The sequence below is a fragment of the Miniopterus schreibersii genome (assembly GCF_964146895.1).
Source record: "Miniopterus schreibersii genome assembly, chromosome: 8".
Taxonomy (NCBI): domain Eukaryota; kingdom Metazoa; phylum Chordata; class Mammalia; order Chiroptera; family Miniopteridae; genus Miniopterus; species Miniopterus schreibersii.
The window spans coordinates 4,376,681-4,397,806 of record NC_138109.1 but is presented as its reverse complement, the minus strand read 5'-3'; the positions used below and the strand labels follow the sequence as shown (position 1 = coordinate 4,397,806).

At 55.8% G+C, this 21,126-nt stretch overlaps 1 protein-coding gene across 1 annotated transcript in view; it reads left to right on the top strand.

Annotated features, from left to right (window-relative positions):
- The window catches only part of TNFRSF8 (TNF receptor superfamily member 8), a gene marked incomplete at its 5' end in the record, with an annotated part of 50,001 nt that extends 39,964 nt beyond the window's left edge, over nt 1–10,037 (top strand). The window contains 3 exons of the mRNA XM_081144340.1: nt 2,974–2,999; nt 5,552–5,759; nt 9,276–10,037. Coding sequence (XP_081000466.1) covers nt 2,974–2,999; nt 5,552–5,759; nt 9,276–9,520 — 479 coding nt within the window. The 3' untranslated portion in view covers nt 9,521–10,037. The remainder of the gene's footprint in view (nt 1–2,973; nt 3,000–5,551; nt 5,760–9,275) is intronic.
- Between the last annotated feature and the right edge of the window lie 11,089 nt (nt 10,038–21,126).

The window sequence follows — 21,126 nt, the reverse complement described above, 5'->3', positions numbered from 1 at the left end:
GGGGCAGCCCTGGGCTATGGAGCCGCTGGGCCGCCGACGTCCAGCGTGTCCCTGGACTCATGTCCGAGGGTGCCGGGTGCATTTTGGAGATTATAGTTATTCCAAAAGGGAAGAAACCAATAGATGAAGACAGTGGACTGAAACATTTTTAGGGGCAGAGCTCTTACGAAATCCGACTTCCGTGCTTGGCACAGTTTGTCCTGAGTCTTTATCAAAGCACACGCGTGTGTGGTCACACGGCTGGAGGCAGATGCCGGCACCTGCTGGATTCTGCTCTCTCACTGTGGTGCTATTTTGTGCTTTTTGCAAGGTGCGGTATTGAACGCCAATCTTCTCTTCGCCGTGGTAGAGCGCCTGCGTCCTGGGACCGGCTGCGTGCCCGGCAGTGTCCTGGGCACCTCCCCTTCTTAATGCTGAAACATTTTAAATAGACTTTATTTTTCAGAGCAGATTGACAGGAAGTCTGAGAGGATAGCAGAGCGCCCCATGGACCCCCACCCAGTTTCCTCTATGACTAACATCTTAGGGTGACGCATTTGTCACAGCGAACAAGCAGTATTGATACGGTGCTCGGAACTAAAGCCCGTCCTCTGTTCAGGTCGCCTTAGGTTTCACCTGCCGCAGGCTCCTGTTCCCGTAGCCCACCCAGGACACCGCCTACGTGGAGTCACCCGGTCTCCTTGGGCTCCTCCGGGCTGTGCTGCTTCTGACCTTCCCTGTGTTCGATGACCTTGGCAGTTTCGAGGAGGGCCGTTCAGGGCGCCCTTCTATTGGGACCTGTCAGATGTTTTTGTCTGGATTCGGTTGGGGCTACAGGTTTAGGGTAGGACAGGGTCCTTTTCATGACATCGTATCCAGGGGACATGCTCTCAGCACGATTGGTCACTGGCACCTTCACTTTCGAGAGCTCGTTTAATCTTCAGTCAACCCCCCGAAGTGGGTTTTTGCAAGATGCACCACGCCTGGCTGGCGTGGCTCAGCCGGTTGGAGCCTCGCCCCGCACACCAAAAGGTTGCGGGTTCGATTCCCGGTCGGGGAGCATGCAGGAGGCAACCCACCGATGTCTCTCTCTCCCTTTCTCTCTAAAAGTCAACAACAGAAACAAAAAAAATCAAAATTAGAAAACCCTCCAGAGTGGGCCTGATCCATCCCCTTTTCCAGCTAAGACGACCGAGGCTGGGAGAGGCGCAGTCCTGTGCCGGGCCTCACTGCCAGGAGGCCTCCTCTCCAGGATTGTTTGGCATCCAGCCTGCTTCCAGCGTGTGATTGTTAATATAAACACCAGGCTGAGCGCAGCCTTGCTGTTTTGTGTTGGGTTATTTCCTGAGGGTGTGTCCCCAAAGAGGGATTACTGGGTCAAAGGGTGTGAGATTTTCACTGCCACATGGCTCTCGAGAAAGATGGAACCGGTTCCTGTTTACCCATGTCCTCTCCAAGACTGAGTTTTATCGTTTTTATTTATTTTGTCTTGTTACTTTGTCACGCAGGCCCCCCCCCCCCCCCGCCCCAATCCCAGTGACTTGGCACCAACCCACAGCTGGCTGTTTGCAAAACTCAGAATCATTCTCAAAGGTCGGAGATTCCGTCTCGCTGATGTCACTTAAGAGAATGCGCCTCAGGCCAGAGACCGTATGTCACAGCCCCGCGCGGGCGATGCACAGGGGCCGCCTGGCCGGAGCGAGCCCGGCCTCCCCGCGGCGACTGCGCTGGGAGCGGCGGTTCTCCGACGCAGCGAGGGCGACGCGTTTGTTAAACCCGCAGCCAGGAACTGGGGCATTTTCCACGCGCTCTGCTTTTCGCTCGCGTCCCGGCCTGTTTCCCCATTCGACACTTCCTGCCTGGCGATGGGCGTTTAAAAGGGACACCTAAGAGTGTTTCCCAAACTGGCCTCGTGTCCGCACAGCTCAGCCTGCCCCCCCTTATTTGTGTTACGGCGGTTGGTCGGCCTCCAGTGGGTTTTCAGCGAGGGGTCCGGGCCGGGGGTTCCCCAGAGCTGCAGGAATCAGGGAGGATGCTCTGGAGGTGACTTAGCCGGCACGCTGGCGTCTCCGGCAGATGTCTCTGGCCAGGTGTGTGCGCCTCGCCGCGGCGGGTTCCGCATCCCGCAGGCAGCCTCTTGGAGAGCCGGGAGAGGCTGTGCCTCCCCGAGCACCGTGTGCACCAGAGACCAGGTGCCTGGGCCGTGGCTGAATGTCCGCTGACACTTGGCTGCGACCCGGCACCCTACTCAGTATGAGAAAACAATCGGACGGAGGCGGGGGTTTGGAAGGAGAAGGTGAAGGTTGTGCCCTAAGAATCATTTCCTCAGCACCTCCCGAGCCCACCAAAGGGTGGGGCTGTGGGGAGGGGAACGACCGTGAGCAGCTGTCCTCGAAGGTGGTCGCATGGGCTTTGAAAAGCGCGGTTTGTAGAAAACCGAACTCCGAGTGGCCTGAGCCTAAAGGGCTCCAGGGTCGCCAGGCTTCAGGCGTCTCTGGCACAGGAGTCAGAAAACGTCCTCAGTGCCTGTCATCCACTCCTGTCGCCCTGCCTTGAGGTCCTCTGCGTGTTTCCCACAGTGACCTGGGGAGCTCTGGGCTCCGCAGACCCAGGTGCTACACGGTCTGGCAGCCGCTTAGACCAAGTTCTTTGTCAGCAGGAGTGTGCTTGGCTCCAGGTGGGCAAGGGCCTCTCCTGAACTGTGTGTGCGTGTTAGGGGGCAGGTACGTGGACTGGGGAGGGGTCCAGTGTGCTGGCTGGCTAGTGGCTGGAGGAGAGGTGCTCCCGAAGTTCTCTGACAACACTGGAGAAATGAGCACTGGGAAGTGAGCCCCTGTGACCTCGGCCTGGGGGGATGGGCAAGGACCCTGAAATCTGCCCACTCTTCTCCACTGGAGAACAAGGGGGAGGCATCTGCCCACATCTGGGGCGGGGCAGGATCCGGTGGCTGCCAGACCCTCTGTGGTGAAGTGGTCGCTTTTTTTCTCTTTGCAGATTCCAGACCCCAGAGGAACCAGACAGTAAGTAGCCGCCCCCTTCCCCCAGCTTGGTGCCCGTAAGTCTGACTCCTCAACAGATGTGCTGGTGCTGAGAGCTGCCCAGGCCCCTGCAAGCTCATGCTGGGCCTCCCCACGCAGGGAGCTCTGAGCAGAGCCAGGCCTCAGCCAGGCCCTGGCCAAGGATGCCACCCCCCCGCCCCCGGCAGCCTCGGCTCCTGGCTCATCCTGCTGGGGACTTCCAGAAAGGCCCTCCAGACCATGGTTTGGCCACTTCGGGTGCCAGGTGTGGTCTGGTCACGAGGAAGCTTGTGCTTACTTCCCCTTTTCCCCTTCGCTCCTCCATGAGTCTTGTCCTTGCATGGGGATGACAAATCAGTAGCGGGAATTTGCAAAACCGTAGCTGTCGCCTACTGAGCATTTACCATGAGCAGGCGCCTCGCTCTCGACAAGAGTAATCTCAGGTGGTCCTTACAAGACGCAAGGTCGGTAGTGCCGTCCCCTTCTATGAGAGGGAATGGAGGCCCAGACAGGGAAGGTGGCTCCACAGCTGGGAGCAGACCTACCGGGATCTGAGCCCCAGCTCGTGACTCCAAAGCCAGAGCGGCTACCCTGCGCTGCCTCCTCGTAAGGCCAGCTTCACCCGCCTTTTACGGGGCGCTGGCTGTGTGCAGGCCCCGGGCGAGGGTCTGTGCAGATGTTATGCTGACCCCAGGATCACCTGTCCCCAGGTGTCAGGATGGGGCCCAGACACCAGGTCCTCCCTGGGCTTGTCCTTGCGCCCTGCTCTGTGCCCAGCCCCCCAGGGGCAGCTCGGGCCGTGGGATCCGGGGCAGTGCCCTGCAGAGCTGAGGGAGGGAACAGGACCAAGCCCTCCATAGGGCCGGGTCTCAGACGTGTACGGTTCCCCCTTGGTTTTTTCCTCCCACTTATCAAATCTATCATTATTTTCTTTTAACTCAAACATTTATGCCTGGAAGATTTGCAGTCCAGATGTAATAGTAACTCAATACCACAGTGTTTACAGTTTCACATGGTGTGCACAGGCTCTCCCACCCTTTTCAGGTCCATTAGTGATTGAGTTTTGTAAACTGGCATTGAAACATCCCAACACTGTTTCGTTGCACCAATTTTATAAGCTTTTACAGTGCAAGAGGCGTTGTTTTTCAGAGACAAACCAAAGATTAATGTCTCAAGGCTCTTGCTACCTGCCTTAGTGGCATTTGGTGGAGAATCTTTTATATATGCTTGTCATAGATGAAAAACCAGATTGCAAATTCTTTTATACACATATATGTATTTTTAATTGATTTTTAGAGAGAAAAGAAGGAAGAGGGAGGGAGGGAGAGAGAGAAACATTGATCTGCTTCCTCCTGCACGCCCCCTACCAGGGATTGAACTGGCAGCTTTTCAGTGCACGGGGATGGTTGGTGCCCACGTGACTGAGCCACACTGGCCAGGGCACAGATTCTTTTTTTGAATGCTTAAATCATGTACCAAGTTTTTGGTCCAAATTGTGTAGAATAAGTTAAACTTAAATTGCATTCTGTTAACCAATATGAGTATATTTCTCTAAGCATAGTTATGTTGAAATAAAGTTTTAAAAAGCAAAAAAAAGAAAACCTATTTATACATGGAGAAAGGTTTCCATCATTTAATTTTTAAACGTGATAAGCAGAACCACAATAGGAGTTCAGTTTCAAATTATGGGAAATCAGATGCAGATACGCTTGGGTCAGACAAGTTGCTGTTACAATGCCAAGGAATTTCATGAAAAAGGCGTTAGGCGATTCATAAGATAATCAGGTATCTTTTGGCTGCCTGGGCTGACGCATTAATAGTAAGTTGTTTTAAAATGCTGTCTTTTGTACTTCAGGTTGTTATAAGAGAATATTCGGAATTATGTAGCTATATTTTCTGAATTACTCCAACTCCTTCCACTTTGAAGGCAGCAGGTAAATGCTGTGCCCTAGAACATTCCATGAGGCCACTTCTCCTGTGCGCCTACCTATCAAAGCCGAAAAGTAATCCAGCACCTTCTGGAAGACGTGGCTAATTTTAGAAAACATGAGTGCTTATAACTGACTAGTGTCCCAGGAGGCCAGGGCTGGGCAGTTGGGGTGGCCTGGAGCCAATGCTTATAGACCGGCCCTTATACGCGTGGGTCCTGCAGCCAGATGCCAGGGTTTGAGTGCCGGCCCGGACACTTACTAACCCTGACAAGTCACTTGACTCCTCCTCGGTGCCTCAGTTTCCTGATCTGTAAAATGGAGAGGTGCTCATTTTAGTCACCTCATGGGGTGGCTGTGAGGATTAACATGTGCCACGGGGAACACGCGTGTGATGTTGGCGCGATCCTTATTACTTAGTACATGTTAAAAGCGGCAGACTTCCCCCGGAACTTACCGGGCAAGTGCGCCAGGCGGTCGTGGCTGCAAACCCGGGGGGGCGTGTGGCGGCTCCAAAGCAGAGGGGGAGACCCGCCGGGGCAAATAGAGATGAAGAAACGGGGCTTCGAAGTTCAAAGACTGGGGGAGGTCAGGCGCCCACCTCAGCGCCCCGCCTCTGTGCCGCAGGAGCTGGAGAGGAGCGGGTCGGTGGCCGAGCCCTGCTGCGCAGGGGAGCTGGGGTTCATGCGCCCCCCGGCTGTGGAGACCTGCAACGTGGGGGCCGCCTGCCCGGAGAGCCTGCCGCTGGTGGGTGCCAGCCCAGCTGGGAGCCCCCCATCCCCCAGGGACCTTCCCGAGCCCCGGAGGACCGCGGAGCATACCAACAACAGGATCGGTGAGTCGGCTTGCTTGGGCAGGGCCGTGGGGGGGTGGGTGCTGGGCCCCCGACGGGAACCAGAGACCCTGGGGCCCGAAGGCCCACAAGGAGGAGGCGTGGATTCTGCCACAGGCCTCATTAGTACTTAGGTGCACGGCGCAGCTTGGGAGACGGCAGTCGGGGTGGCACTGACTTCACAGGACCAGCGGAGAGTTCCTGGAATAATCACATAGCGTCAGTCTTGTGGGGTGCGGTGGGGGAAAGGGGCTCCCCCTGTCTGGCGCCCACTATTATAGAGAAAAGTGATCACCAGCAAGGAGCGCCTGAGGGGGACAGGAGGAAAACACATGGTGATATAAGAGCTGCCACTTGTCTGACACATTCCCGGCGCTGTGCAAGCGTCACGTCTCCTTGTCACACAGCCTCCTGAGTGCGGATGGTGTGTTCCCCTTTTCGCAACTGGGGAAACTGTGGATGGGGGGGCGGGGGTGAAATGATTTTCCCCAGCGCACAGCTGTAAGCAGCAGGGCTGGGCTCGTCCGCAGGCCTCTGAACCCCCGGCTTTGTCTGCACCACCACCGGGCCTCGCGGGCACGGAGCCAGCACCACCCGAGCCGCAGCTGCCCTCGGGCTCGGGCACGCCGCCCGCTTTGGCCTCACCCAGGCCTCGTGCTTCCTCTGTTACTTCTCTCCCCGCTGGTACCACCAGAATGTTTCTCCCAAATTACACCCTCTATGTTGCACTTGCCTGAGCCCTCCAGGGGCCCCTGCTCGCTTCGGGATGAGCTGCAGGGCTCTTATTCCAGCACTCACGGCTGGTCACGCTCTGCTTTCTCTGCACCGACTCACCTGCCTCCTGACCCTGCGTGTCCTCCCACCCAACGGGAGTTTCCTAAGTTTACCAAGCCCTTGCTCACTGCTAAGCTTCTCTGTGGGAGCTGCTTCTTCACCTGCGATAGCCAACTCTACCCGCTTGAACCTAGTTAATTCCTGATGTCCCGAAGACCCTGCTTATTCGCCTCCTCCTCCAGGAAGCCTTCCTTGCTCTTTTCTGCTCTCCTGTCTAGACTAGATGCCCCTCTGCTGTGCTCCCCCAGGCTCCAGGCCTCCCCACCCAGTGTCCTCAGCACTGAACAGTGTGACTGTGTTTGTGGCCTTCCCCTGCCCCTCACCTGGCTGTGAGCCCCCTGGGGCAGGGCCTCAGTGGGTCCATCCCTGTATTCTCTGGGGGGTTAACCATCGCTCGGATAATACCAAAGAGGCATTTGTAATTGCGCAACACATTTCCGTGGCAGGGGTTGGTGGATAGATTCTTTAGGGCAGAGTCTTTCGTACCAAACTGAAACTTTAAGAACTGCAGCTTTTGGCAAGTTTTATTTTTAAAAAATGTGTTTTGGGAAATACTGCCCAAGGCTTCAGATTTCCTAAGAAGCCCTAATTTGAACATTTGAGCCCATGATGAGTTGAATGCCTGGAACCTCAGGGCTGGGGCTCTGGGAGTGTTTGAGGGGGTGGTGGAGGCAGCCACCAGGCTCTCAGGGCAGCTGGGGCGTGGGCAGCCTGCCTAGAGCTGAGCCAGCCTGCAGGCCTTGCTGGTGCGTGGGGTGGTGGGGAGGGAAGGTTTGGAGGTTCTCTTGGGACACCCAAGGGACAGTGAGCCCCTTGTCCTGCTGATACCACCCCAGAGGAGCACCCCTGTGTTCAGTTCCCAAAGGGGACCAAACTCTGGCCTGAGCTTCATCACTCCCTGACCCCCGGCACCAGGCAAGACAGCTCTTTCCCCCCCCTTTCCCCCACCCCACTAAGACGACTTCCCTGGATCTTGACACCCTGGATGGGGCAGGACGTCGAAGTAGCTCTGAAAGACCCTCCCCCTTTAGTCTGGAGGTGCGCAGCCCTGTGATGGGGGACAGAGCCGGAGGAATCAGGACCCAGGGAATGGGAGGGGGTGATAGTCTGGTTCCCAACTTTGGCCTCTTCAACCTGGACCCCCCACCGCTCTGTCTCTCTGTCTCTCTGTCTCTCTGTCTCTCTGTCACCTCCTCTAGCCCCGCCTGGCCTTCTCCGTGCCCTTTCTCACCCCCCAGGGCAAGCGGCCTGCAGGTCTCGAAGGTGTGTGTGGCTGGGGCCTGAGGCCCTGTTCTCTCCTTTGAAGTATGTGGGGGCCCAGCCCACAGCTAGTCTCTCTCTCAGCTTCTCTTTAGTTCCTGCTGCTATTTTGAACACTTCTCTCTTTCCTGGGGGCGTGAAGAGCTGGCATTATGTAATGAGGTTTAGGGTTCAGGGGCCCCAAGAATGTTTTGGGAGTTCCTAAATCAGAGGGGTGTCAATGGTTACCCAGAGAAGCAGGGATCCCGAGCCCCCTGCCCCACCCCAACTCTCAAGTTCCCTCCTGAGCTTCCCCACCCAGCCTCCAGATTTCTGGGGCTGAGCGCCTGGGAGCTGGGCCCCCGCCCTGAGCTCGAGGCCTCGGAAGCTGGGCCGCTGGTGCTTGAAGTCAGCTGGCCTGGCTCAAGGCCAGGCTCCCCACTTCCCAGCCTCTTAGGCAGTGTCCTTAACTCCTCTGAGCCTCTGAAGGCCCCACCCAGCAGATGGTGTTGAGGACCCAGGAATCACACCTTTAATGGGCCGGGCCGGTCTTCCATCCAAGTGACACACGCAAGCAGCGGCACTCCCTCGGCGCTGGGCAGGCACAGCCACCAGGGCCCCAGGCGGGAGATGGGCAATAAGCAATAAACGCTGAAATAGGCTGCCCGGCCCAGTGCTGTCCACATGGCAGGCTGCCGGTGTCACTCACAGAGCCGAGGCTTCTGCAGGGACTGACCCACTGAAGAGGTTCCTGGGTTGGGGACATCCTCTGCTCAAACTGGGGCACGTTGGTCACCCCGGGTTTCTGCTGTAGGCACGTGGAGAAGAGTGGAAAGGGCAGGAGGCAGGAGTTTCTTTTGGGATTTCTGCTCACCACCTGGTGACCTTGGGCAGGTCATTTAACCTCTCTGGGCTTCAGGTTCTTTATCTCTAACGGGATAATAACAGACTATTTACCTGGCAGAAGGGATATGAGGACTCAGGAGCTAAAGTGTGGACAGTGTCCTAAACAGTGTCCAGCAGGGGCCAACCTCTACTCAAGTTCTCTGGTGCTATTACTTTTTTTTAAATTTTATTTTTTAATTACAGGTGACATTGGAAGGTGCTATTGTTATTGATTTTACTTGCCCCCTCCCCACTATGTGCTTCCTCTCCCAACCCCATGCTCTCCCCCCTACCCTACCCTACCCTACCCTATCCTCACAGAAGTGCCGAGAACATCACAGGTGTCTCCCATAGGTAGCAAGTGGGCCAATTTTTAACTCCTCAGCACACAGTCCTAGCTGTAAGGTTGGCAGGGCTTACTGTGCATCAGAGAGGTTGTGCCACCTGCCTGAGGCCACACAGCAGGAGTGGGGAAGCTGGGACTTGGAGCCCTCTCTACCTCCTTGCTTCCATCTTCTGGGGCTCTGGCCTCCCCACCTCACCCATCTTTTGGCTTTGCAGAGAAAATCTACATCATGAGGGCCGACACAGTGATCGTGGGGACCGTGAAGACCGAGGTGCCCGAGGGCCGGGGCCTGGTGGAGCCGGCGGAGCCTGAGCTGGAGGAGGGCTTGGAGGTGGACCATGCCCCCCACTACCCAGAGCAGGAGACAGAACCACCTCTGGGCAGCTGCAGGGACGTCATGTTCTCAGTGGAAGAGGAAGGGAAGGAGGACCCCTTGCCCACGACTGCCTCTGGGAAATGAGGCCTGGCCTGGGCTGGGGCTGAGAGGGCAGCTGGGTGCCCCCTGGGAGCCAGAGCGGCACAGGGGAACCAAGCCGGTGCAGAGGCCCATCTGCTGAACTGAGCTTCCAGCATCCAGTGGTCAGTGCAGGAGGGATCCTGGGGGTCTCTACTGCACCCCCACCCAGCTGCCCCCCACCCACACCCCGGGGCAGTGGGTTGTGCAGTAGAGACAACCAGGGGCCTAGATCTAAACAGCGAAGTTTGCTGGTGCAACAGACAGACTGCGGGGACTGGGCACGCTGTTTCTGCTCCTACTGAAAGTGCCACCGAGCCCTGGGCCTTGGACACGCTCTCCTAGGGCTGGAGCCCACCTGAGGCAGTGGCCTCGAGGCCCATACCCCCTACCCTCTCCCTTCACCCTGGGCCTCAGAAGAGAAACCCACAGGGCCTTGGTGCCATGCCAACAACCGCAGTTACTGTAAACGTGGCTCCCCGTGGCACAGAGCCAGCGCCGACGGCTTCTCCTCAGCTGGAAGGAAAATAGCGGGATAGGGCGCTGTGGGCTGGCCCGTCTCGGCCACCGCCCTGCTGGGCTCTGTGCCCTGTGCCTGGTGAGTGCCCAGCCTGATCGAGTGGGACTCTCCTGGCCCTGCCCCCTTTCCCTGTTCTGTATCCCGCACGGTGGGCCCATGGCCTGGGATCAACTCGCTCATCCCAGAATGTCCCTGCCAGTGTCCCCTCAGCAGGAGGCACTTCAGGACCCAGATATCTGCAGACCCCTAGCAGCTGTGGTGCCCATCCTGGCCAGAGAGCCTGCCCTGCCAGCTTTGCTCAGGGGCTTCCTCCGCATACAGAGAAGGAGCTGTGGGCCCTGCTGTGTCTTTGCTGGCTCGGTGGGCACTCCCCGCTCTGGCCGGGAAATGAAGATGCATCTTTCCCAGATCTGCCACACTCATGGACCTTGATGGCACCGGGCCCTGCCTCTTGCTGCAGTGTCTCCGCACCCATGTTGGGATATGGGCGTCAAAAGCTGCATCCTGCCTTATCCTGGGCTCTGGGAGAAAAAGCTTTGCGTCGCTCAACCTGGAGTCCAGAACCCAGAACTGTTACATGTCACACTAAGAATACTTTGTCTACTGACCTGCTCTTTGTAAGGCTTTCAGACTCATGTAAACAAGCTTGTGGCCTTGGAAAAGGGACCGTGGGCCGATGACACGGGTGTGGTGGCCTGGGCACTGAGTCCTGGAATTACCCACTGGAAGCCAGGCCTGAGTTGCTGTTTACTCACCGGCCTGCTCATCTCTGGAGGAAGCTGGGGCTGGTCAGGAACCACAGGGGTAGTTTCTGAAACGGCTCAGATGTTTTGGGGAAAGTTGGAGAGGCCGGGGCACCGTGAGAGGCGGTTACACCAGAACCTGTAGAAGTTTATGGGGATGGATGATATTTGTCAAAATGCCTGTGTGGGCAGCTCTGCACCTGTGTCTCTGCTCTGCGGTGCCCGAGGGCAGCACACGCCCGGCGGCAGGGCCTCAGGAGGCGGCCTGAGGATACTTAATGAAATGACGCGCTCCCTTGCCCCAGAGCCCTTCACAGAACTTTTTTAAAAAAAATGTTTTTATTGATTTTAGAGAGGGAGGAAGGGAGAGGGCGAGAGAGAGGGAAACGCGGGTGAGAGAGAAACATCAATTGGCTGCCTCCTGCATGGATGGAGCCCGCCACCCAGGCCCTGACTGGGGAATTCAGCCTGCGACCTCTTGGTGCATGGCTCAACGACCGCTGAGCCACACCAGCCGGGCTCTTCACAGAACTTTTGATCTTTTAAAAAGTCATAAGATGCCCTGGCCGGTTTGGTTCAGTGGTTAGAGAGTCAGCCTGAGGATGGAAGGGTCCCTGGTTTGGTTCCTGCCAAGGGCACGTACCTCGGTTGCAGGCTTGATCCCCACCCCAGGGCGCAGGAAGCAACCAGTAGATGTGTCTCTCTCACATTGATGTCTCTCTCTCTCTCTCTCTCTCTCTCTCTGTCTCACATTGATGTCTCTCTCTCTCTCTCTCTCTCTCCATTCCACTCTCTCTGAAAAGCAATGGAAACAATATCCTCAGGTGAGGATTTTAAAAAGTCATAAGGTTCCTAAAAACGAAATGACCGTGAGGCTAAGGAGACTCTCATTGAGATGGATAATCTTTGAGAACCTCTGAGGACAGCAGGTCCCTCTTCACCCCTCTGGGGACAGGGCTGCTACCTGCAGGAGAGGCCCCTCCACAGCTGGAGGCTCTTCCTTGCCTTCCTCCCTGGCACGCCTGCTCCAGTCCAGGCCTGCCTTCCAGGGTCCTCGGGACAAAGCTGCTCCACACCAGGCTCCCTGCGGGTGTTCGCAGAAAGGACTGTGGGGAAGGGAGTCACAAAAGCAGCCTGAACGCCCAGCCTGGGGGACACAGGGAGCGGACTAAGATGTCAGTGGGAGCCCAGGGCTTCATGCTGAGGCTGGGAGGGGGCCACGGCTCAGGGGCAGTTTGGGGTCTGCTCCCCACCACAGGCAGCCAGCCTGGGCCCCAGGAGGCCCCGGGGGTGGGAAAGCTCCTCCCCTTGGGACTTCAGGAGCTCACCTGGTAGAAGCATCGTGAGCAGGGCAGAGGGGGGGTGCAAGCAGGCTGTGGGGCCAGGTCATGGAGGGCCCGGTGGAGATTATAAGGCACCCAGATTTTATCATAAGACAAGGAGACTTGCTTGACTCGGGGTGATGGACACACAATATAGTGTATAGATGATATGTTGTGGAATCGTGCACCTGAAACCTGTATAATTTTGTTAACCAGTGTCACCCTAATTATTCAATAGAAAGGGGGGAAAATAAACATGAAAGAAGACAGGTAAAAAACACACATCAGACTTCATTGATTTCTGTTTTCCTCCCCCCAGAACAATAAACATCCTGCTATTCTCTCAGCATGGGCCGGAAAGGCCAAACCAGGGGCAACGAGGCTGTTTCAATCCATCTCAGACAAAGGCAGGGGTTGCTGGCGGCCAGAAAGCCGTTGGATGTTTCTCAGAAAGGGCAGTGCTAAGGCGGCTCCCGGTCGCAGCCCTGGGGCTGGCTGCCTGGCAGTCCAGGTTCCTCCTTCTTTGGGTGTCTTCCAGAAGAGTAAACACCAAATCAAAAAACCCTGGGGAGGCCAGGGGCCTTTGTGTTCGGTGTGGGGCGTGAGTTTAACACCCCGGCCTGCACTTTCCTCCTGCATCCCAATTCATTACGGCTTCTGATGTCCTGAAGGGATGGCCTTTGGGTTGAAACCCGCAGCTCGAGGGTTCCCAGTGTTCCCAGCTGCACGGCCTCAGACAAGGCCCTTCATCACCTTCCACTTTGGTTTCCTGACCTCCAACCCAAAGGTCATAATGACCTTGCGAGGCGCATGCAAGTAAGTACCGGTGCAGTGCTTGGCCTGGCGCCGGGCACATTCCCTGTGCCGTGATCGATAGTCTCTATCAGCGGCACTTGGAGAGCTTTCAGGTTTGCCCGAGGCTTTCCAAGCTCTTTATGCACTTGGGCTTCACAATCACAGCTGAAAAGCAGATAGGCTGAGTACCGGCACTCCCTCTACAAACTGAGGCTCAGAGAGGTGAAGCAGCCACCCCACCGTCACACAGCCAATCCCCCAACTCTGTGATTCCAAATCCCCTCCACCCATGTGGCCCCGGGCTGCCTCTGAGGTCGGGCTGTGTTTACATCACAGTTCTCAGCGGGCACTGTGCCCTCCGGACACAGTTCACCTCCAAGTCACTACAGCTGGGAGAGAGGAAGGAGGCTGATTTTACTCCTTGTTTTAGGGCAAGGCAGGGATAGTTGCATGAGGCTGGGGAACTTGCCCGAGCTCAGGTGGCACCCCAGGTGTGCTTTCTTTCTGATTCCTCTGCCCCAGGGCTAACCCAGCCAGAGCCTCGCTCCTTGAAGCAGCTTTCCTTGAAGGGGGTCTGGTTCTGAGGTCAGGGAGACCCAGGCCTGGGAGGAACAGCGGGACAGAGACCTCCGCTGGAGGACTGGCCAACAATCAGATCGCCTTCGACATTCTCAGTAACTCCTCACACCCCATGCTCTGCCCCGTGCCGGGATCCAAGGAAGACAGGTCAAGGACAAGCCTCCCCATTGAACAGATGGGAAAACTGAGCCCTGTAGCGGTAAGGTGGTTTGCCTGAGGTCCCAGCTTGGTAAGCTAGATCCCTTGCTGTGTGAGTTGGGACTGGCGTGGGGGAATTGCAATTTAGCCTAAGTGAGCAGTAAAGACTATTTGCTGATTCTCAATCTTCCTTTTAAAAAAATGGTGTTAAAGTAAAGCCAACTGTGGTAAGAGCGTTGGGTTCGTATTTATAAGGCAGCTTTGCAAGAGCCGAAGTAGCCCCTGTAATCAGACAGGAATGGACACGAAGCGGGACTTGTGCAGCCTCCCGGCCCTATGACCTGTGCTGTCCCACAGGGTCGCCGCCTAGAAGGGCCGAGCTTGACTTCATACCCTGCCGTCTGGAAAATTACCGGTACATTTTGAACAAGGGGCCCTATGTTTTCATTTCCCCCGGGTCCCTCAAATGACGTAGCTGATCCCGCGCGAGGGGCAGCCAGCTTGTCTGTCGGGAACGCAGTGCCGAAGTGCTTTACGCCCCTCACCGCTGACCTCCCAGTGACCGTGATGACAGACGAGCAAGCGGGTTCCCAGGTCTCCAAAGTATTGAATGACTAGTGACTGACCTCAACTGTCCTGGAGATCTCTTGTCACCTCAAAACTTGGTGGCTTAAAACAACACCAGTCATTTATTTTTGCTCACCCATCTGTGGTTTGGCCCCGGGCTGGGTGGGGAAGGCTCGTCTCTGGTCACACGGCACCGGCTGGCACCAGACAGGGTGCCGTTGAAGCGGCTGGCAAGCCGGTGCTGGCTGCGGGGCCCCTCGCAGCGCGGTGACCGGGGTCCCAGATCGAATGCCCCAGGGTAGGAAGTGGAAACGGCCAGGTTCTTAAATTTCGGCCACATTCTACTGGCCAAGCAGCCACAGAGCCAGGATCCACGGGCCGGGGTGTGGGCCGCCCCCCTCAGCAGGAGCGTAAAAGAAGAATCGTGGGATCTTACTGTGTCAGCCACTGTCCTGAACACTTCTCAGGTTGCCTCATTTCATTCTAATTTGACGCTTAGTGCTCCCAGTTGCCTCAAGGAAGTGAGATAACCTGTCCAAGGTCGCCCGGCTGGAATTTGAGTCCGAGTTTGTGTGTCGCAGACTGTGAGCTCTGGACGGTGGGGCTGACCCGGGCATCCCGGGCCAGAGCAGCCAGAGCGTGGCGGGGCCAGAATCTGAGCCTACATCTGTCTAATGCGAGAACACTGAGGCTTTTGAAATAATCTGCTCCAATGCCCTAGTTTTCCAGATGGGGAAACTGAGGCTCTCACAGGTCTTGTTGGGCCTCCCCTGAGAAGGGGGGTGGGGCTCTGCATCTTCCAGGGCAGGATGTCCCCCCACCCCCGGGGCTGCACAGAGCCCGGCCAGGAAGCCACAGAGAGCTGTGGGCTGATTATGCAAGAAAAGGCTGCCTCGGGCAGTTGTTTTTCATTGTGATTGCACTTCACTCAGGAAATACCCACAGCCTCGGCAGGCAGGCATCGAGGGAGGGCACCTCACCTCGGGCTGAAGCCCCCCCTGAACACTGGGGCACTCTTGAGGTGAGCCAGGGTCCCCTGGGCCATGTCCATTCATCGAAATTTCCCTGAGAACCACTGTGCCCGTTTGAACTCCAATAAAAGAGCTGTAAGGGCTCCCTCTCTGCCCTCCAGGAAGTCACACATTAGGTAGACCGATGCTAGGAACTCTTAATTGTTGAGGCTTTTTGTGCTATCTCACTTAAGCCTTACAGTGCCCTAGGAAGCAGTTGCTAATATTATCCGGTGAGGAAACCGAGGCACAGAGTAGTTAAATCCCTGGCCAAGGTCACACTGCAGCTAAGAGGTGCAGCCAAGATTCAAACCTGGGCTGTCGGGCAGCACTCTGAGTTCCCAGCTATTGGGCCGTGTTGTTCCACTGGGGCCATGCTGTGCTGTGGCCCCAACCCTGAGTCTTGGGCCTGCTGAACTCTGCAGGCATCCACAGGGCTCAGTTAACATACAGGGAACGCCTCGGGGCTTCCATCCACATTTTCCTTTCCAAAGCCCAGCTCTGACCAGGCCACTCCCTCACAGAACCTTCGATATTTCCCCAGTACCTACAGGCCAAAGTTTGCCAACCCAGCCCTCCCAGGCGTGCCCTGCTACCTCCCACAGCTCCCGTATCCAAATCCCCAATGAAACCCAACTGTGTCCCCCTAGTCGCTAAATATGGGGGGCACGTCCCCACTTTGAAATCTCTGCTCAGTGCCCCAACTCCCAGACCTCCATCCTCAACTTCCCCTTCCTCCTCCAGGAAGTCTTCCAGGGCCACCTGGGGCCAGGACCTTTGTGTCTTCCAAGTTCCCACAGCACTGACTGTGGTTGGAGGCTTAGTTCCAAAGCCTTGCAAAAAATATCTGTATGAAAAGATGACTTTGTTAATTTATTCAGTCATTCAAGCAACAGATCTGTATAGAGCACCTACTATGTGTCAGGAACTGTGCTGGGAAACATGGTGGGGGGAAGTGAGGTCAGGGATACACGGTGCTCCTTGCAGGGAGTCAAAGCCCAACTGGGGAGATGGGCTGACTCAGGTAGCACCCACTACGTGCCATCTAGCCCAGATGACGGGCTTCCGCCGCCTCCTCTGTAACATGGATTCAATAAGAGTACCTATGTCAAAGCGAGGGTGCAAGGATTCATTCATTCATTCATTCATTCATTCATTCATTCATTCATTCAGGGGGATGGTAAGGAGTATAGGAGGTAACTTCAGCCAGGGGTAACTGCAGAGGTGTGTGGGGCCCTCAGTGTGGGTCAGGGGTACAGACAGGGCTTGGGGATTTGCATGTCACAAAGGTCCGGGAGAATGGAGAAATTCGGGGCATGCAGGGGGAAGTGGGCAGTTGTGATGGGGCAGTTTTGAGGTTTGTGAGTCTGAGGTGGAGGCTGCCCCGCCCCTGTCCCACCCTGCCCCTGTCTAGGTCTCTAGGGAAGATGCTGGAGGCAGTTTCGAGGCGGAAATTGTTCTGCAGGAGCCGGGACTCTGGGCTGGGTGGTTGGTGGGGAGGGGGTGGGGACCGAGGTGGGGTTTCCTTTGAGTGTGACTGAGGCTGAGCATTCGGGGAACTTCACAGGGAAACCTTCCCGCACCTCGGGGGACACCAGGCTCCATGGGGGGGGGAGCGGGCAGAACATATTGCTGCATTTATTGAGCACCTACCATGTGCCAGGCACTGCGGACTCCCAAACTCTGACCCTTACAACATCCCGGCAAAGGGGACTTATTTCTCCCCATTCTATAAATGAGGAAATAGAGGCTCAGGGAGATGAAGTGATTTATCCAAGGTCAAGGTCACATGCTGGTAAATAGCCTGATCTATGACTTGAACCCAGGTCTATGTGGTGGCAAAGCTGATGCCTTCTCGGTACTCAAAATGCCACCATTCATTCCTAGGAACTAAAGGTTCCTGGGAGCCTTGTTTGGGCACATGGCTGGGGCAGGGGCTCAATGGCCTGTGGGCGAAAGGGCAGGAGAGTTCTGCCCCGCACACAGTAGGTGCTCCGTAAGTGCGGGTGGGATCTGCAGGACAGGCAGGATGGGCCTGGGAGGTGAGGGGCTCTGGTTCCCCGGGAGCGAGGTCCAGCGGACACACTTCACCGGGGAGATGAACTAGCCCGTCACTGTCACTTACTTCCAGAAGCCCCGGGCCCCTCAGGCAGGGTCCCTCTGTCCCTTGGGTAAGCCCTCTGCCCCCCGTTCCCTGCAGGGGTCAGTCCCACCCAGCCCTGCCCAGCTCTGGCCGGGAAACATGCCCAGCAACCATCCGAATGAGAGAAGACAGGGAAACCGTTCAGGGGAAGAATTACTAACTTTTTCCTGCTTTCGAATTGAGGAAGGGACGGCCCGCTCGGGAAATGAGGTCAGTGACTTGGACTTTGCATGCTCCTTGCTGGTGGGTAGGGAGCCGGGCGTCGTGTGCTGCGTGTCCCAAAGGGAGGGCTGGGTCTGTCAGGGAAGCCGGCCAGAGTCACCCACATCCAGCCTGGTGGGCAGCTGCCCCCAGCCCCCCGCTGCCTCCTCATTGCCCGGCTGCTCCCTGGTGCTCTGAGCTGAGTCTCGAGGCCTCGCCGAGGAGGAAAAGGGTGCGGATTCCTGCTGCCGCGGGCCACCGGGCTGCGGGATGGCTGCCCGCAGGGGCGGGCTGACGAAATGAGGGATGCGACTCCCGGGCCTCATCGCCCCGGGCAGCCCCTCCCTCTCTGACTTCAGATAGGGAAACTGAGGCTTGGAGAGGCGAGAGCTGTGCCCGGGGTTACACAGAGAATCAGTGGCTGTCAGGACTCGAACCCCGGTGCTGGGGCTTTAAATAATAGAAATCATGCACGATCTCATCGCCCGTTCTAACCACTCAAACATTTTGGTTTCTTGCCTTTCTTCTAAATAGTACTTAAAATGGTTGTCACTGATTTACTAACTAAAGAAGGTCTCTCCACGTATGGGTACAATTGCCACGGTGTTGGTTCAGAACCTCCCAGCACTGTCACAATCATCGCCATCCTGCAATTACAAATTGTCGGGAACCCATGCCCTGGGCTGTCGGCATGAACCTCGCCTCATGGATCCCCTCAGGGGAGCTTCTAGAGGACTCCTGTGCTTAGTGCTTGCTCTTCTCTTTTTTAAACATGTGTTTATTGATTTTAGAGAGAGGAAGGGACAGGGAGAGAGAGACATCGATGAGAGATAAACACGATCAATCGGCTGCCTCCTGCACGCCCCCTGCTGGGGGATCGAGCCCACAGCCCCGGCATGTGCCCTGACCGGGAATCGAACCGTGACCTCCTGGTTCATGGTTTGACATGCAACCGCTGAGCCACACAGGCCGGGCTAGTTCTTGTACTTTTATTTTACGTACAAGACCTGCTGCTTCTTAACATCTGTGCTGCATTAGGGAATCACTTTGCCTGCTTCAGATTTTAAATTGTGCGCATTTTCCAGCAGAGCAGGGGTCACGGACGCAGAGGGTGGGATTTAAGGGTTCTGGGGATGTAATTCAGGAGAGAGCCAACTTAGCGGCGAGCAGGCCTTCCCCAGCCCCCCATCAGCTTGGAGCCGCAACCCTTGGATCTGTATTTCAAACTGGGTTTCCATCCTAATGCTTGTCACTATTGAGTGCTTACATGTGCCGGGTACTTTCCATGTATCGCCACATTTACTCTCGTGACAACCTTGGGAGGCAGGTATAGTTATTATTGGCATTCCATAGGTCAAGAAACTGAGGCTCAGAGAGGTATAGTGACTTGTCCAAGGTCACACAGCTAATGAGTGGCAGAGTTGGGATCCGGACTCAAACCATCTGAGGAAACTAAGTTATCTCTCCATCTAAGATTCCGTTTGAACCAAGAGTTTTATGTCCAAAAAAAGAGAGAATCTCTGGTTTAGCTCATTTCAGTGCTTTTTCTCCAATGCCAGCCCTCCTATAGAGAGGGCAAGAGATCCCTGTGGGCTGGAGAGATCCTGGAGGGCTTCAAGGAGGTAGGGTTGGAGCAAAGCCATGAAGGATGGCTCAGCGTCAGGAACAGGAGGATATCACATTTCAATGTAAGCTTGTTTATGTCCAAACTGCCTGGGGGGGTCCAGGAGAGAGCCCTCCCGGCAAGTACTTTGGAGGAAGCCTTGCAGAAGGTGAGGTGAGGTGAGGACAGGTCAGGGAAGCAGGTTTCTTAGCACAGGGCAAAAAAGATGGGACAGGTTGTGGCCTTTGCCTCCTGGCTGGGCTTGTCTGAAGAGCTGGGTCCACCGACTCCAAGTAGGTATGAGCTACTGGAGACGGGGTAAGATAGGCCCGGGGATCCCACCTCTTCCTAAGGGCCAGCCCTGGGGATGGCGTTGTGTTCAGGACACATGAACCCCAGTTCTCCCTCTGTGGGGTGGAGCCTCTCTGTGATGAGCGGCACAGCCTAACACACAAGCCCGCTGCCTTGGGGTCTGGCCAGTCCTTCCTGAAGCAGCCTTTTCAGATTTCGATGAGATTTGCTGTGGAGAGATTTGTTCTGTGTCTGTGTCCACTCTCTGCTGGCCGCGCAGACCCGGATGAGCCACTTAAAGTCACCTATAAAATAGGACGATGGGCCCTGCTGGTCAGCTCGCCTGGAGTCACTGCACGTAGCGAATGTGAACCCAGGTCGGGAGTGTGAGGGAGGGGGGGGCAAGGACCTGTCGCCCCGGCCGCGCCCAGCCCAGGGAAACATTCCAAGGATCAGAAGGCGTAGAGGAAGCTCTGGACAGATGAAGGGTGCCCCGTGTTGATGGGCGGATGCTGCTATGATGTCACTTCTCCCCACATCACCTGTCAGTTCAGTGCCCTCTCTGTTAGCATCACGGCTGGGATTCGGGGAACTGAAGTATGTTCTAAGGGAGTACGCAAGAATAAAGAGCCGTATAGAATTAAAATAATTTTGACAGAGAAGAGCAAGGGAGATTCACTCTACCAGATACTAAACATTCCACAAAGGCCCATTAATAAAAACCCCGTGCAACTAGCCGGGAGCAAGGCCAGTGGAGCTGCATGGACCACTCAGAGACAGGCCGCGTCACTGTCATCAGTGACGGGCGGGCGGGCTGCTTGGCCAGTGCTGTCGGAAAGACCGGCTCACTCGACGCAGAGAAATGAAGTTGGCAGGCTCTGTTTTCTTCTCTAGGTCTTCCACACCACACCTAATCTGGTTATATTAAAGACCTAGATGTGAGACGTGAAATCCTAAAGTTAATGAAAGAAAATAAAAATATATTTTACAGGCGGGAAAGGAGCTTTTGACTAAGATCAAGTGGTAAAAAACCCAAAGGGGATGGGTTTGATTATATTAAAATTAATGATTTTTTTTTTTTAAAAAAAACAAAGAACATCATAAATAAGGACACCAGATAGATGACATAATGGGGCAAGTATTTGTGATATCTAAAAATGACGAGAGATTAATATCGAGAATATACAAGGAATTATTGCAAAGCTACAAGAAAAAGACAGGAAACGGTAGAAATTTGGTCAAAGGATGTGAACAGGCAGTTCACAGAAGGGGAAACCCAAATGACTAACAAGCCACCAAGAGGTGCTCCAACCCACGGGTATTCAGAGAAATGCAAATGAAACAGCGGTGGGTTCCACTTCACATCCATCGAATTGGCCAAAATCAGAAAGCTGGCTAATGACGATTTTGGGGGAGAGTGAAAAAAAATGGTCACCCTCTGACCCCGCGGTGGGAAGGGAGCGCGGCCGGCGCGGGCGCCCTGGAGAAACTCCGGGCGGGTTAGGGAAAGCGGTGCGCAGACACCCCAAGATCCAACAGTTCATCCCGGACACATGGAGACGCCCACAGACACTGCCACGTGCTTTACAAGGACACGTGGCCTGAGCACATGGCGGGACAGCGAGGGGAGCAGGGCTGGGGCGGGCACAGCGAGCTCCGAGGGGTATGATTCACTGACCCGGCTATGTGTCGGGTCCAAG